The sequence below is a fragment of the Coffea eugenioides genome, chromosome 7 (genome assembly GCF_003713205.1).
Source record: "Coffea eugenioides isolate CCC68of chromosome 7, Ceug_1.0, whole genome shotgun sequence".
NCBI classification, from domain to species: domain Eukaryota; kingdom Viridiplantae; phylum Streptophyta; class Magnoliopsida; order Gentianales; family Rubiaceae; genus Coffea; species Coffea eugenioides.
The window spans coordinates 3,135,392-3,152,775 of NC_040041.1; the positions used below are offsets into that span (position 1 = coordinate 3,135,392).

At 40.6% G+C, this 17,384-nt stretch overlaps 3 protein-coding genes across 3 annotated transcripts; 1 reads left to right on the top strand and 2 right to left on the bottom strand.

Moving 5' to 3' along the window:
• Positions 1–1,302: 1,302 nt before the first annotated feature.
• On the bottom strand, positions 1,303–6,052 carry LOC113777688 (nucleolin-like). Its single transcript, XM_027322851.1, has 11 exons — positions 5,687–6,052; positions 4,342–5,318; positions 4,126–4,215; positions 3,586–4,050; positions 3,131–3,245; positions 2,894–3,058; positions 2,521–2,750; positions 2,331–2,424; positions 2,188–2,240; positions 2,017–2,101; positions 1,303–1,933 (listed from the first exon to the last, which is right to left on the bottom strand). Exons 1-10 carry the CDS (start codon positions 5,937–5,939, stop codon positions 2,033–2,035), a joined length of 2,511 nt encoding a protein of 836 aa, XP_027178652.1. The 5' UTR covers positions 5,940–6,052; the 3' UTR covers positions 1,303–1,933; positions 2,017–2,032.
• Positions 6,053–7,974: 1,922 nt separating this feature from the next.
• Positions 7,975–10,977, top strand: LOC113778858. The gene is made up of 6 exons (XM_027324375.1): positions 7,975–8,078; positions 8,185–8,268; positions 8,394–8,478; positions 9,502–9,590; positions 10,028–10,139; positions 10,493–10,977. Exons 1-6 carry the CDS (start codon positions 8,043–8,045, stop codon positions 10,678–10,680), a joined length of 594 nt encoding a protein of 197 aa, XP_027180176.1. The 5' UTR covers positions 7,975–8,042; the 3' UTR covers positions 10,681–10,977.
• A 237-nt stretch (positions 10,978–11,214) lies between these two features.
• Positions 11,215–12,748, bottom strand: LOC113777799 (GDP-mannose 4,6 dehydratase 1). Its single transcript, XM_027323000.1, has one exon. It carries the CDS (start codon positions 12,582–12,584, stop codon positions 11,439–11,441), a length of 1,146 nt encoding a protein of 381 aa, XP_027178801.1. The 5' UTR covers positions 12,585–12,748; the 3' UTR covers positions 11,215–11,438.
• Positions 12,749–17,384: the final 4,636 nt, after the last annotated feature.

Below are 17,384 nucleotides of genomic sequence, written 5' to 3' on the forward strand. Positions count from 1 at the left end.
GGTAATCCGTCTGGATAACAAATTTTTCTTCTTCAAAGTAGCTATTAATGTCGACTACAGGACATTGTCGACTTATGCAACATCAATCAAGTATCTATTTCCAACCACTCATGTTTGTTTTGACATTGAACTTCATAATTTAACAATTACCACAATCTGATAAAAAAATAAAAAAAAACCTATGTTCGCAAGATAACAAAGCATTCCCTTCAGACAGCACCAAATGCTCATCCACGTAGAACAGGGAAAAAAAAGGAAAAAAAAAAGAAAAGCAAAGAGCATCCTCAATCATTTACAATATAACCATTTAACCTCAATATGAGTTGCATGTGAGACTACGCATTTCAATCTTCTATAAAACTCTTGGATGATAGGTTTTTACATCGAAGTAACTATTTCTGTCTCTATGAGACTTTGTGCATTCATGAATGACTAATCATACATCCATCCAGTATCTGACTCCTACAATTCATGTTTGTTTTGCTATCAAACTTCAGAGTCTAATAGTTTTCCCAATCTCATATTAAACCCTACATCAAAGCATTCCCTTTGTACACTAACGGTAGCACCAAATGCCCATCCATCAGGGGGAAACTTAAAAGCCAAAAAACCTCAATCATTTATCATATGATTACTTAACCTCAAAATGAGTTGAATGTGGGATACTGGGCACTGATACCTGCTAAACTTACTAGTTTACGTAAGCATCAAAACTACTTAGTAGCAGGAATTTGATATGATAATCACTAATAAAGCTTTAGCTACAAAGAGGCAGTAACCGCATCTTAAGTTTAGACCTTCATGCCTTTTAACCAAGAAAATGTAGTGCACTCAAGCCTAGCAAAATTCTATTACATATATAACCATAGCATATCGTAACCAGCAAATCACAAAGTCCAACTCATATCCTTTTCAAAGCTACAGAATAAACTGGATCTGATTAAAAGAATACTGCATGGTTATTCAGAGTCATAAATCATGCTCTTATAAATAGGCTTGACTTATGTAATCTTTTAACCTCTGATACAATTGGTAAGGTAATATAAAATCATCACATATCATGTATCTCCAAAGAGGTAGAAAACTCCACAATGATCGACTAAGAGAGTGTCAATGCCTACATAATTGTTGCTTCAATCCACTGACACTTTTAAGAACGTCTATACATGATAAATCCGTCATTGCGGTATAAGTTTTATCACCAATAGAAAACAACTCCTGTCAAAGGCATAGTTTACCTGAATATAGACGTTCATAATCAAACTCAGCAGCACCTCACATTTGCCCAAAAAAACCACAAAATGCCAGAGAAAATATATTCCTTCTCCATAATATAGTAATAAAGTGTTTAAGCTCAAATTACAGCTTAGAAAAGATCTATACTTGAGTTACAGAAACATAAAATCAAAACCTACAAGTTGAACTAAAATATGCCATCAAGGTGATCTCCACCAAGTTGTCAACTTAACATCATCATTGCAGCATTATGCAACAACCATAAACAAAATAACTTGAGCTGAATCTTTATCACCTCAAAGGACAATAGCATGCCCAACTTATTTCCCTTGAAACAGAATCAAAACATGTACTTTTTGTCCATAAAAGGGTTATTACTAACAAGGAAAGCAAGTGTCTTCCTCATCTGGACTGCTAACTCCCCAAACTGCTTCCACCTAGAAAAAAAGGAGCTCATACCTATTTAAGTCTCCAACTTAGAAACTGAGTACCAGTATCTACAAACGTCCATCCAAGAGAAATGGCTGACAATCTAAGACCAAATATTATATGACAACCAGGATTGGTAAGAGGTAGAGAGACAAGAGACCAGATCATACAGCAAAAACGGGGAGGGAGAGAGAGAGAGAGAGAGAGAGAGAGAGAGGAAAAAGTAGAAAACAGAATCACATCCCAGCAGCAGCCGTACGAACTAGACCTGAAGAAAAATGCAAAAACCATAAAACTTAAGTGTGAACAACCCAACAAGAACACCTATACGCAGTTGTGCAAGTGTATTACCTAAAGTTCATCATGTCTAATAGTAATATCCACGTCCATATGGACGATCACCTCCATAAAATGATGGATATGCTCCTGCACCATGCTGCAAAATAGCAAGAGAAGAGTCCAAATCATAAAGCTGTTAAGACGTAGAATGCATTGTGGAAGGAATATGACCATCATACGCACATCAGAGCCATAGTAATCTTGTCGATAAGGCCCACGATCAGCTTCAAACCCACCTAACATCAAATAGGAAACAAGCATAGTGTTATGAGAAGTGATTACAAATCAAGAAGCAAAATTTAAGAACATAATAGGAATTTCTGAACCTCGGTAACGACTTCCATGAAAAGAAGCTGAAGCGTCAGGATACTCAAACCGAGGGCGACGAGTGCTTGGCTCCACATAATCTGGATCCTGATCCTAGGAACAAAAAGAAACATTGTTAACTTGGAAAAAAAAAATTGAAGAATCTGATTTCCTCACATATCTTATCCCAAGGTTTCTGTTCTAGCTTACTGTCATAAAATACGGTCGTTTAATTCCATGGGCAGGGTCATCATAATAATAGGGGTCATCAAAGTGTCTTCGAAAATATGGCTCATTGAATCCTTCCTCTGGAGGGAAAGGCTGCCTCCTCAGTGGATCATGAACACCATGGCCACCATGTCTACTTCTATCCATGTCAGGCCGACGTGGCAGCGGACCTCCACTATATCCTTGTTGAGGCCTGAAACCCCACCTTCCTCCTGTTTATGCAACAGAGTCCATCATAAACTTGCTCCAGCAGGGAAATAGGAAAAAATTGGTTCTTGATCTTGTATAAATAAGCTAACAACTATCATAAAAATTCTCCTCCTCCATGCAAAGGGTGTGAAATTGTATATCTAACCATGCGCAAAGCTTTGCCTTCCATGCAAGGGATATTCATTATCAAGTTCACGATCATTTAGAGAACCAATTCTACCACCACGTCCAGGTCCACGTGGATAAAAACCCCTGCCATGCTGGAAGCTTGGTCGATCGAAGGCATGACCACCTCGACCAAAACCCCTTCCTGAAAGCACAAGACCACGTCATACTGCAATTGAGTATTTGAATATAAAAGAAGTCGACAAAATTTCCATACCAAATCTGGGGAAAGTCCCGCCACTGCTTCGAGCTATTCTAAAACCTCCAGACATACTGCCTTTTACTGCCTGAGTTTTAGGCAACGGATTTGAAAGTCTTGCTCTTACTTTTGCCTAATTACAGAGAAGAAAATGTCATAAGCTGAAGAGGTTGCATCTAGTAGAAATTACGTAAGAAACAGGACAAAATTATCATGACTCATCCTCTGGGTCATCTCAAGAAATGCGTGTCAAAGTTCTGAAAGCATGATATTAACATAGGTCACTGAAATAGTTCTAAGATGCGATTTGGATGGATGGAGATTAGAAATGGACATATTTATGGGGTTGTGCAGTACTATGTTAATATATGCTGGTAGAACTACTCACATACAATCAAACAAAACCATCACTGTTAATTGCAAGACTCACTAGCTGCAGATGCCCTTTAAGATCGCAAAAAATTGAAGCATACCTTTGAGTTTCCATCACCCAGTTCCATGTTGTTTACTTCCTCAACGCATGAAACAGCAGCTTCATGTGTAGTGAAATCAACAAACCCGAAATCCTTCCTCTTGGCTGTAGACATATTACGAGCTAGCATTACACGTGCAATCTCCCCAAAACGTCTAAATGTCTCTCTAACTCGATCTTCATCCCAATAAGGAGGAAGCCCATCAACAAATACTGATTTAACCTGGGCCATCACTGCTGGGTCTGGCTCACGCAGAGGTTCAGCAAAAGCCACCTTAGCAGTTCTCTCAGCATGGCCAAAAATAGCATCAGGCTTTTGAAGTCTCTTGTATGCCAGCATAGCTTCTGCATGACAAGAAAACTCAAGAAATGCAAAACCGCGACTCAGCCCTTCGTGTTTGGGATCTGCCACAAGAGTGATGCTTTCAACACTTTCTATGCCATACTCCTTCAGCTTGTCTTTTATCTGCCATCGGTTATGATAGAATTAGAAAAAAAAATTTCTAAAAGTGCACCATCCAAAGATAAATATTAATCTTACAGCTTCTTTTGTCCATGTATTGCAAATATTGCCAACAAACAACGTATCATTGTCCTCACTTGGAGCAGTCCCACATCGCTTCCCACGTATCTGCATTACAAACCAATAATTGAGTATTTATACAATTTTCAGGTATATGAAAGTGCATAAGTCTGCAACAGAGAATGAATTTTTCAGTGTGTGAGTCAAAGCACACCATCTAAAGATGCATCTTACAACAGGGTTTTTCATTTCCGACAAAGCCCGGTTTGCTTCTTCCTTAGTTGAAAACCTGACAAATGCATAACCCTTATTCTTGTTGGTGGAGGGATCCTTGTGTAGGCGGACATCAACCACCTCTCCAGCATATTTAAACACCCTCTTAAGATCTTCTTCGGTAACATCACGATCCAACCCACCAACAAAAATCTCAAGCTCTTTCCTCAACTTACGCTCCTTTGCAGCAGCATTTAGTTCCGCACGCTCCTCTTCCAAAGCTTCTTCACCTTGCCCTATCATGTCATCTTCAGCAAACTCTTCTTGGCCAAGTTCATCATGAATCTCTTGATCAGCCTCTGATCTGTCATCATCTGCTTCTGCTAAAAGACCATCAAAGTCAGTCATCTCTTCTTTGGGGTCTTCCTCCATTTTATCTTCCTCAGTCATGTTCTCCACTTTATCCTCAATAAGTTTCTCCTGCTCCTCTTGTTGGTCTATCATATTCTCTTTCTCATTTGGTTTAGTAGGTACATCGTCCTCAAAATGTTCAGAATCTACAGAAGTCGATCCCTGTTCTTTCTGATCAAATGGTGCACTTTCCGTGACTGATTCTTCTGCCTTGTTCTTCAATGACTCTTCAACATGCAAAAAAATTTTCTCCTCATCAACTCCCTCAACTTTGTCAACGTTTGGTCCTTCGCTTATTACTGGTCTGTCAATATTTCCAAGGCTAATTCCATCATTTTTAGCAGTCTCAGCACCCTTTGCCACTGGTCCTCTATTTGCAGCATCTAAGACATCATTCTCCTTCTTGGATTCATCAGCTATTGCATTTTCAGCTTCCCCAGACCTTTTCTTCAGTCGAGAAGCTGGTCTAGCAACAGTTCTTCTTATGATCCTCTTTACAACTCTTTTAGTAGTTTTCGTCCCCGAAGCAGGTTTACTTTCCCCTGTCACCTGAACAGCACCATCATTCGTTGCTTTTGCTCCTTCAACTGCACAATAAATAAATAAGTTAGAAACTCACACTTAATTGCAGTGAATGTGCAAACAAATATATATATATATATATGTCCGAATATTAGAAGCTAAAATGAATTTACTGGCAACAAAAAGTCCCTAATTCCCGAAATTTGTAACTCAAAATAATCAGAGAAACAACTAGATGTCAAGGAAATCTTTATGCGCAATGCAAAATTGCTTTTCTTGACAATCACAAGAGCCTATATACCTACTTGAAGCAGACAACCTCAAAACTTACAATTCATCTAAGTAGATAAACCTAAATTTTATTAAGAAATAAGTTAAACTTATTATCAATATGGATGAAACTGTATCAGAATCAGAATAATCCAAATATCACCTGCTGATGCTGGTTCCTGCGTAGGCAGGGCGGTGGTTACGGGAGCGCTTATGGTCTCGACGGGCTTAGTTTGCTGTCCTTTGAGGGCGGGGCTAGGTCTCGCTTCGGAGGACTTGGGTGGTAAGGTCGACGTCGCCGGAGCTTCAGCCAATGCTGCGGACTCGGCGGAGCTGGGCGTGGATTGTGATTTTAAGGATGTTTTCTTCGCCGGCGGCGTCTTCTTCGGTGTTGCGCCTGTATTTCGAGTTCTCATAATTTGATTGAATTGTAACAGTTACAATCGGTTTATACCGGGGGAGGATTGTCAAAAACCCTATACAGTTAAGAGAGACTTGGAGAGCGGGGAAGGCAGCTTCGATAATCTAATCGTATCGCTTTGGTCATTTATACTGGTAACCGACAGAAGCTGAAGTCGGACACGATACGACGTTGCTCTGTATTCCATAAACACCGTAAAGGTTTTCATTTTTTTTATTCCTTTTTTGGGAAAATTTTCAGAAAGGAAATGGTAAAGTGGTAACAACCGAAATGCATAATTAAGGTGTAATTTTTGATAAATCTGTGGAGGGGATATGGGTTATTATTCATAAATAATAGTAAAAGTATTCATCTTGCAAATAAATTTATGAAATTAAAAAGTTCACATTTTTATTTATTAAGATGCACACTATAATTAACCGAAATGCATATTATTGCGAGGGTAGTTTTATTCATCCAACGATAAATTTATTTTCTTTTTTGTAATCCATAATAGTAACCCATATCCTAGTCACAAATATCCCAAAATTACATTATGAATTTCAATTCTTCTTATTTCCTTTTTCCAAAATTTTTTTCCTAAAGAAGATTGTAAAAACAAAATAGGTTAAAATATTGAATTGGCTTTCCAAAATGAAGTTGCTTCACACACACACATATATATATATATATATATATTTGGCAAAAACGATAATAGTAAATAACTTTTTTTACGAGTGGGGTTGTGAACTCAAAACCTCTTATTTATATTTTCTCTTGTTTTATCATCCAATCCAAATCTATCTTCCATTCAAAATAATTAGGGATAATTTACCTCCCTTGATGATAGACAATAACTATAATAACCTTTATAATTTTTCAAAAGACAAGTCATTGATAAAAAAGGGAAAAGATAACAGAAAAATGGAAAAACCATTCTTCTTGACCAGGCCATATATTGTGGCCAAACAATTTCAGTTATAATCATAAAAATTGTAACATTCTATCACTTAAATATGCTAATCAAGGTAGTTGTCTCCTTCCTTCTATCACTCAAATACGCTATTGCTATTGATCATGATGGAAGCAATCATCACTGTCAACAACCCAATTGTTCATATTATTGAATATAAAAAAGTTATTGGATTACAGGAAAGTATAATTTGATAGATTGTACTAAAATTATTATCCCAAACTTGCACTTTTGTTGATGTTTTGCCTTTTAAAATTTTTTTATGATTATTCATACTAAGGAACTTTAAATGAGGGCAATTTTGGGCATTTATATACTTTTTTAATTTTACATCATCAAGGTGAAACCCAAACCTATGTTCTAGGGGAGGTATGTGTAATTTTCAAAATGTGAGGAGAGTTGTCTAAAATTACTAGAAACCCCAAGGGAGGTTTCTGAAATTATAATAACCTTGAAACAGAAGTGATTATGATATGATATTGCACTATATTATATAAATAGTATAAAATTTTTTCATTTTTGTTGGGAAAATTTAAGAAAGGAAATTATAATAATAATTGAAATCCATAATTAAGGGGTAGTTTTTGAGATATTTATAGAGGGGATATGGGTTATTATTCATAAAGAATAAAAGAATCCATCATGCAAATAAAATTTATGAAATTATTGCTAATCTAAAGTTCACATTTTTATTTATGATGTACACTACAATTAATTGAAATACAGATTGTTACAAGGGTAATAGATATATTTACTTTTTTTAATTCATAAATAATAATTCACATCTTTTGTTTAAGTGTAAGTGATCTGGTTCAAAATTAAAATTTCTTATGTATATTATCTTCTTCAAATCACCCACAACCTATCCCTCCCCGAAGTGACAAGTATCCCAAAATTACACTACGAATTTCAATTCTTCTTATTTCCCTTTTTTCCAAATTTTTTTCCTAAAAAAGAATGTGACAAGTAAATATGTTAAAATATTGAATTTGGCTTCCAAAACGACGTCGTTTTCGATATCTGCAAAAAACCTTGTAGCAGGACCTTTCGAACCGAGAAACGAGGACCATGAAGCAGAACAACATACGAGCCCAGAAAAGGAAGTACTCCACAATAAAGCACCTCCTCTCTGAAGAGTAAATAGAGATGGGCGCGTCAGAGTCAAGTCTCTCCAGCTCCCAAGTAATCCCCTCAATTTCAATTAACCTGAAATAAGCTCTACCTTTTCCGATAGCATTTTATTATTGCTATTTTATTTATTTAATTTGTATATTTTTCATGGGTGAAGAGACCTGGAGATGAGATTACCACAGTATCGGAGCGGTCAGAAATTGTGGATCCTGTCATAGAGCAGCTCAAATCCCTTAAAACTGTGAGCTGCTACTCCAATTTTTGAGCTTTTTTGCTTTAATGGATTATCGATTTTTGTCACCGTATTACTTTAATATCACATCAGTCGGTTTTAATTACGTGTAATTTGTAAATGTTTATGAATAGGCAACTCCAATATTAACGTCAACGCCGGCAGAGACTAGCTTGACGGATATTCTAGTGAGGAAAGCTTCATCGTCTTCAAATTCAAGTAATTAAGGGGAGCTTTCCTGTTTGGTTTGAGTTCTCATTGTATTGTATCATTTGGTCCCTAAGTTCTGAACTTGAAAAGCTTTACTCATGTTACGTTGGATTCTTGAAACTTGTATATGCTGGAACAAGCAACGACTTGGTATTGATTGGGTGCTTTTGCATAAAACTGCTGTTGATTTCATGCCACAAAATGATAGTTGTAATGATCAATTTTCCCAAATGTTCTCCATTTAGTATTCTGAAGTCTGAAACGAGAAAAGCTTCTGCCAATTTTGAAAAAAAAGGCTTTCTGACATTCTGTGATAATGCTTAGCCTTGAGTATTTTGAAAATTTATTACAATACTCAAAGAGTGATTGATGTCCTAATTTATTATTTTAACCATAGAACTGCATCAGAACTAAATTTAGAGTGGATTTGGGGAATATATATATATATATAATGTAAAAATTGGACCATCTGATCCGATGGAAGAACTGATGCAGAGAACAAATGAGCTAAATCCACCTACTTAAAATATGTCTCAGATATTTTATGCTGGAAGATGCTTAATGGATGAAAAATAATATTGCAGTGCCTGAATGTGGTATTTTAAGGAATTAAGTCGAGATAATCCTGTAGAACAACTTCTAAATAACAAAACCTTTGGAAGCAAATCTTGTTCCCTTGTTGAAAAGGAGTCTCTGGAGAAAACCTGTTATCCTTTGATTGAATTCTTTGGTTACCAAACATATAGTTTGCTGTCGAAGAGTATGCACTCTAGCTATGTATTGGACTGCAATTCATTATGGGAATTCCTGTTAGTTGACAGCCTTCATCAATGTTGGCATATTGAAAGTCCTTGGATGTGTGATGGAACAAAATTTTAATTTCCTGAGTTTCTAATTGTGCTTTTGGCTGCAGTTTATGATAGACACCCCTCCTAACAGCTAAATGGTTATTTTTATGTTTTTTGCATGATTCTTCAATTTCACTGCTTTATTATCCATGTATTGCCCCTGAAAGGTTGAAAACTGAAATAGGTACGGTCAACCCAAATGTGTTGCTTGAGCTCTTTTCCATGTATCGTGACTGGCAAGAGCGAAAAGCACAGACAATTAGTAAAAGACAGGTAAATGGGATCACTCGTTTGTTCATTTTTCTTTCTCCTTCTTGTTGGATTTTGTTATTTAAGAGGGTTGTTTTGGTTGAAGTAATAAGATTTCCTGTGACAACCCGACGGAGGTAAGAAGTTGAAGCGTACTACTTATAGGAAACAAGTTCTCAATTTCTCTTGATTTTAAATTTAAGAATCCAATGGCCCGATTTATGTATTTTAATGTCCGCTTAAGGTCCAATTAAGAGTTTGATGTACTAGGACTCTGAAGACTCTTGTAATTTATATTAACATGTTGAACCAGGTGTAGTTTGGTACTTGTTTGATATGTCATTGGGTTCAAATAGTTAGTAGCCACTAGGCAGAAAGGGAGGGGCAAAGACATGCCGATAGTAATTGACAGAGACTGGATATACTTGATTTCTGAGCTGCTTGCTTGGTAATTCGTGCAGGAAGAGATAGAAAATAAAATAGAAGTTGCTGATGCATTGGCAGTTAAGCTTCTTCAACGTTTCAATTATTCTGTCTCTGCGATGAAGACAACTTCACACCATCTCTCAGAAGGTAATTAGAATTTGAGTAAAACAATGAAGGTGGTTACCAGATTGGTGGTTGCATATTAGCGAGCTAGCGGAGTTAACTGAACATGCAAGAATTCTTACTTAAAAGCTTTAGCGCCTATGTAAGTTAAAAGAGTCTAGTTGGGGTTGGCAGGAGCTCTAAATGACCCTCCCCTTATTCAGATCTCGTGGGTTGTTGGAAAATCTGGTAATCTATGAACTGCTATGTGAGTTGCATATGGTTGGAAGTGCATCTTCGGTTAGGCATGTCCTCCGTCCGCATAAGCACAGTGGATCAGAATAGACTTCATTGTGTTAGCTTCACCTAATTGACTTCTTGTTTGAAAATCCATGCAGTTCATGCGTTACAGGTGGAACTCGGAGAATTGAAGGGAAGATTGACTGAGGTTATCAGCAACTGTGATGCATTGTGTCAAAGAATTACTACAGAGGGACCAGAATCACTTCGATCATCTATCAAGCCATTTACAGCATCGCCTATGGACATGGGTACTGCTGATGTGCTGAATTCTAATAATAACTGATATGGATGAGCCACAATTATAGCAAGTAGATGCTAGGCTATTCTTCTGTTTTATATGGTACATTATCTTACCGGAAAATAGAAATTCACTCGCATGCTGCAGTTTGGGCTTTCGTTGACACAATTCTAACAAAGTTGGTTTAGGTTGTCTAGCTCGGCCAGGAATTGATTTTAATGTGTATGTCCTGCAGATAGGACATCAAGCGAGTCCCGTTACTTTTTAGGGTGTTTATTCTGTAGAAACTTTTGCAAGACGCGTAATTTTGTTTTTCCAGTGGCTACGCTAATTTTAAGGCATTCATCTAATGTCTGTATGCATGAATTGTGAAAGAACTGGATTAGAGGATTCGTTTAACAGGAGTTGACAGGGACTAAATTTTTTTTTTTCCTTTTAACTCTTAAATCCAAGAGAGGACAAATCGGAAAGAGCACATCAGCTACTCGCTACTCGGTATTGCAAACTTTCAAGTTGCCGAAGGTTCAAATTCTCGATTGATGCATAACTTGTTCGTTTGAAATGTGAAGCTCATCAACGGAAGGCCAAATAAATCATCATGATTTTCAGCGGTAATCCAAATACACAAATAAACGGTAAACTCCTCCAAAGAACAAAATTAAAAATCTATATGGATTAGCTTCACTACACTCTAACCCAACATCAGAAGTAACTGTACTGCAATTGAATCACATTCTTTAATGATGGATTGTATAAAATAAACAAAGCTGCATTTCTGGTGAGGTGCACGTAATCTGAAGCAGTCAAGGCTGTTGTTGAGCATCCATGTAACCCGCATCAACGAGAACCTTCTCCCTCTTAGCCAACTCAATATCTTCATCTACCATCATCTTCACCAGCTGCTCAAATCCAACTTTTGGCTTCCATCCCAGCACCTTTCTCGCCTTACTAGAATCTCCCTTCAGATTATCCACTTCTGCAGGCCTAAAATACCTCTTATCAATCACCACATGATCCCTCCAGTCCAACCCAACATACCCAAATGCCGCCCGCAAAAACTCCTCAACCGTGTGAGATTCCTCCGTCGCCACCACATAATCGTCCGGTTTCTCCTCCTGCAGCATCATCCACATTGCCTCCACGTAATCCCCTGCGAAACCCCAATCCCTTGAAGCCTGCAAATTACCCAGAAACAGCTTGCTCTGCAGTCCAATCTTGATTCTCCCCACGGCCCGGGTAATCTTCCTCGTCACGAAGTTCTCCCCACGGCGGGGAGATTCGTGATTGAATAAAATCCCATTGCAGGCGAAAATGCCGTATGCCTCCCGGTAATTGACCGTGTACCAATGGGCGGCGCATTTAGAGGCGGCGTAGGGGGACCTGGGGTGGAACGGGGACGTTTCAGATTGGGGAGGAGGGGTAGATCCGAACATCTCCGATGATCCGGCTTGGTAGTACTTAATGTGGGACCGGCCGGTAGCTGAGATGTGGGAACGGACGGCTTCGAGGAGGCGGAGAGCTCCGGTGGCGACGACGTCAGCTGTATAATCAGGAATCTCAAAGGAAACAGCGACGTGTGATTGGGCGGCGAGGTTGTAAACCTCGTCGGGGTTGATTGTATCGAGCCAGCGGCGGAGAGAGGAGGCGTCAGTGAGGTCAGCGTAATGGAGCTTCATCTTGGCTTTTTGGGCATTGTGGGGATCGATGTAAATATGGTTGATGCGTTGGGTATTGAAGTTAGAGGATCGGCGGATGAGGCCATGGACTTCGTAGCCTTTGATGAGGAGGAATTCAGTTAAGTAGGAGCCGTCTTGACCAGTTATGCCTGTGATCAGGGCTACTTTCCGGCTCGTGGGAGGTTGAAGAGCTGGGGAAGGAGAAGCGGTTTCATCGCCGTTGGCCGTGCTGGTAAATCCGGATCTGGAGGTGGTTTGGTTGTCGGTGGCCATTTATGGCAGACCAATGACTGAAGTGTTTGGAGGGTTTGACGGAAAATGGAGGGAGATGGGGAGGTTTAGGTCGGGGAGAAAAGGAAGATTTGTAGAGGGAGCAGAGCAGGATGCCAGGAATACTAAGGTGGTGTGACAGCTCGCGTTTGACAACTAGGACCAGGAGTTTCTGCGCTCTTAAGGCTAGTTTGGAGAGTCGTTAGAGAAGAAGATTAATTACTTGCGGGACCAGAAGTAATTGTCCTAAGGCCTAGTTTGGGAGTTTAGGTGAGGAAATTCTATAGTTATGACTTATAAGCCGTCTCATTTGCGAGCTTGAAAAATTGATGCTTTTCCGTTTAATGCAATGGATTTTATTCTTTTATTCTTTTTTTATTTTGTGAAGTGAATTGATTATTTTTTCGGGTATAAAAATTTTTGGATAAATTTGATTCCAATCACTATTATCACGAACCATAGCATACTCCTCGAAACCATAAGTAAAGAAGCGGTTCGTCTTTACTAGACTCTTTTTTTTTTTTAACATCATTCTTATCAAATGGAGCCAACTTCAATTTTCAATTTTAGAGAGAGTATTGATTTGCGATGTCTTTTAAAAATTTTAACTTTCAAACCAATAATAAAAACTATACCTTTTCTGGTTCTCCTTTTTTCCGTTGATCTCCTTAAAAACTAATTTACATGCAGAAGTATTGTCATTGTTAAAGAATTAAAAAAAAAAAAGAAATATTCCAACTTACTCTTCTTTTTGTTTTTAAAACTAAATACTTTAACTTGCTCTCTAGTGTCATCGTATCTCTTCTTGTCTCTTTATTTAGTAATCACAATCAAGAGAAGGTTTTCATTCATACTTCGTTGCTTTTCTTTTTTGGCATATCTAAATCTATCCATTCAAATGAAAGTGTCATTATGAAAAGGTGGCAATTGATATTCTTGTTACAGTTCAAAGAATGATAAACGAAAAAAGCAATGTAAGTTGCAAAAAAAGAATAAAAAGGAAAATAGGACCAAAAGATGAAATATCTTAAGGGAGAGAGTGTAAGCAAGAGGTCTCGGGTTCAAATCCTCGTACTTACACTAAAAAAAAAATCTTAAACATATGGAGAGGGAAGAGGAATTTATGACATAGAACACCCTGCACCCTTTTTCTTATCTTTATTAATTAGTCTGATACACTGAGGAGATTTAGGTAGGTGGATAAAAGATTTCTAATCCAGCACAGGCAAGACCTTAAAAAAGGAGTATACACTCTACGATATAATTCACATTCAGGTTGCCAAACATAGGTTGAATTTGGAGTTAGATGTTACTACTTTGTTAAAAGATTTATGATCTAGCCCAAGCATATACCTAGACAATAAGAATGGTTTGCAATATCATTTACACGTACATTGCCAGTTATAGCTTGAATTTAGAGTTAGATGTTACTCTGTTAAAAGATTTCTGATCTAACCCAAGTACGAACCTAGACAATGAGAATATTTTACGATATACTTCATGCTTGCATTGCCAACTTTAGTTTGAGTTTGGAGTTAAAGTGTCATTTTATTACCAGATTTACAAGATGTCTTAGGCTATAATTAGCCTTAGATCTTATGGTGCTACTTTGTTCCAGGGATGGCAATTGAGGGAGGGGATGGAGTGGGATGGGGGTTGTAGTGGGGCCCATATGCACGTTAGCTCGGGCAGAAAGAACTGACTGACCTGGCAAGGTAGCTCGAACAGTCAGGGGACAGTTCGTGCGGTGGCCGCCTCTCGATTGGATGGGCCTGATGGGCCGCGACGCCCGAACTTGTCGGGGCTAACAAGCGGAGCCCTAGGAGGAGTTCCCCTCCGCTGAGGACTCATTGTCCTATAAGGAAACTATCACCAAGGACTCTATAAATACAACGCATTGGGAGGACACAAGGTACACCACTCATAGTTCATTATACTGTCACTTCGACCTAACATCTCTACTGACTTGACCGTCGGAATTGCTCCGGGGAACTAGCCTCGCCGTTTGTCAATTTGCAGGTCGGTTCGCCCACCTCGCCAGCTCGCTCCCTCTCAGCTCGCTCAACCCGTCACAGCTCAGCTCGGATCTTGTTTTTGGCAGTCGTCTCAATTGGCGCTGTCTGTGGGAATCAATTACTTTCTCTTGCGAAAACATGTCAAGAACTAGATCCCAGAGGAACGTGGACGGATCTAAGGGGAACGAGCAGAGTGATCCACAACACCCCCGTCAAGATCCAATCCTGGAGAACGAGAGGTTTGAGCTCTTGCGGATCCTGCCAGAGCAGCTGGTGCAATCGGTGGCAGTGAATCTGCCTACCTTTGAAGCCGTTGTGAACTACCTGAAGGGACAATTTGGAGATCATCCCGGCCATGCGCACAAGGCACGGAAGACGAACGGAACTGGGCCATCGAAATCTAGAACAGGAAGCCCTAACCCTCGACCGAAGAGGGCACGGAAGGAGTTCATGCGTGAACAGATCGAGGTTCTAGAACCCTCCCACAAGAACTCCCGAACTGATCACCCGGAGCCCATCTCAGGGCTCCCGCGGAGGGAGTTCCCTCCCAGGAAAGAGGAATACCAGATGCAGGATGAACTGGATATGTTGTTAGATCCGGAGGTGGACAGGTGCACCGCCTCTCCCTTCGTACCTGACGTTGAAGATTATCCGCAGCCCGCAAAGTTCAAGATACCCTCCATGAAGTCCTATGATGCGACCACAGACCTAGAAGATCACCTATTTGCATTCCAGATGCAGATGCGCCTGCAAACGGCTGCTGATGCCGTTAGGTGTAAGACCTTTTCGATGTTCCTGGAGGGAAAGACCCGTCAATGGTTCCAGAGATTGCCTCCCAGGTCAATTTGGTCTTTCAGCCAGCTCGCACGGCTGTTCGCAGCTCAGTTCGTGTCCTCACGAGTCTTTTCCAAAAGCACGGCTCACTTGATGACAGTTCACCAAGGGCCTGAGGAGTCGCTGCGCGAGTATATGGTGCGCTTCAACAACGAGTCCCTCCAGGTTCGGGATTGGGATGATAAGGTGGTCATGGCTGCCTTCGTCAATGGATTATGCAAGCAGAAGCTGTATACAGAGTTCGTGGAGAGACCTCCCAAGTTCGTTCGGGAGATGCTAGACCGAGATCATGAGAAGGCTAATACCGAAGAGGCCAACCGCTTGAAAGGCGCACAGGAAAGGCTGAAGGACGACAGGCGCAGGAAAAGCGCCGAACTGGGGGGGGGCGCGACCTGATCAGGGACGGAAGAACGCCTTCGACCGCCTGTCCCGAAGCCGACCATTTGAGAAAGAAAAGGCCTGGACCTCGCTCACAGTGTTCAGGGCCCGGGTCCTCGTCGTGATGGAGCAAGAAGGTCTCTCTCGACCTCCTCAACCACCAGCCGGAGATAAGAGCCAGCGTGATCAGGGCTTGTATTGCGCTTACCATCGTGACGTAGGGCATGATACCGAGGACTGCCGTCATCTCAAGAAAGACATCGAAAAATTGATCAGAAGAGGACATCTCGGGCAGTTCATACGTGACGGACGGACCGACCAGAGACAAAGGGGTACAAACGGGAACGTACGAATTGCTCACGTGACCGACCTCGGGGCCCCCGAGACCGAACTTCCGAACAAGAGGTACAGAACCTAGCCGGGGTGATCAACACCATTGCGGGAGGGCCTGTCGGGGGAGATAGCCATACGGCTCGACGGAACAACCGACCTCCTCCCAGTGGAAAGAGCTCGAACAAACGCTTGAAGATGTATGAGGAGATAATCTATTGGCTTGAGGTTGCGGTACCCCTTGCCTCTAATAATCATGAGGCCATCGTGATAGAGTCATAACGTGCAATTACAAAGTAAAAAAGGTGTACATAGATAATGGGAGTGCCATCGATGTACTGTACTACAAGACCTTCAAAGAGCTGCAGCTGGAGGATAAACAGCTCATCCCAATCCGCACTCCCCTGATAGGCTTCGCAGGTCCGCCTGTATGACCCGAGGGAATGATAACTCTCATGGTCACGGTAAGAGAGTCCCCGAAATGTCGAACTGTCCCGGTGAATTTTGTAGTGGTGAACGAGCCGTCCTCATACAACATGATACTGGAACGATCGACCCTAAACGCACTACGAGCCGTCTGCTCAACTTTACACCTTAGCATGAAATTTTTCACACCTGCGAGGGTAGCTGAGGTGTTAGGGGATCCAAAAGTAATTAGGACTTGCTACATTGCGACTCTCAAGGGTAAGGAGAAACTGGTAGCTCAAACAGCCTATCTAGAGCCCTGGGAGCCTACGGAGAAGGAGGAGAGGCTGGAGATAGATCTGCCCGGAGCGACCCGACCGCATGGTTAGGACCGGCTCCTGCCTGTGCGAGCTAACGCGGAGGGCATTAGAATCACTCCTAGAGGAATACGCAGAGATTTTCGCGTGGAGTACTGACTACATGTCCGAAATTTTCCCCGAGCTGGCAGTTCATAAGTTACATGTAGACCCAAACGTCTGACCGGTAAAACAAAAGAAAAGGAACTTCGCACCCGAACGAAATGAGGTCGTCAAAAAAGAGATAGGCAAGCTATTGGAGACCAAAATCGTGAAAGAGATCTACTACCCGACCTGGTTGGCCAACCCTGTGCTGGTCAAAAAAGACGACAGGGCATGGAGGATGTGCGTGGATTTCACCGACCTGAATAAAGTTTGCCCGAAGGATTGTTACCTGCTCCCACGAATAGACCAGCTGGTGGACTCGACTACGGGGTGCGAGATCTTTTACTTTTTGGATGCCTTCAAGGGGTACCATCAGATAG

Coding starts and splice junctions, on each gene's coding strand:
- LOC113777688 (XM_027322851.1), bottom strand. CDS start 5,939: ATGAGAACTCGAAATACAGGCGCAACACCGAAGAAGACGCCGCCGGCG. Junction 4,216..4,341: donor CGGAAATGAAAAACCCTGTT/GTAAGATGCATC, acceptor TTTGTAATGCAG/ATACGTGGGAAGCGATGTGG. Junction 2,241..2,330: donor TCATGGAAGTCGTTACCGAG/GTTCAGAAATTC, acceptor ATTTGATGTTAG/GTGGGTTTGAAGCTGATCGT.
- LOC113778858 (XM_027324375.1), top strand. CDS start 8,043: ATGGGCGCGTCAGAGTCAAGTCTCTCCAGCTCCCAA. Junction 8,269..8,393: donor AGCTCAAATCCCTTAAAACT/GTGAGCTGCTAC, acceptor GTTTATGAATAG/GCAACTCCAATATTAACGTC. Junction 10,140..10,492: donor TTCACACCATCTCTCAGAAG/GTAATTAGAATT, acceptor AAATCCATGCAG/TTCATGCGTTACAGGTGGAA.
- LOC113777799 (XM_027323000.1), bottom strand. CDS start 12,584: ATGGCCACCGACAACCAAACCACCTCCAGATCCGGATTTACCAGCACG.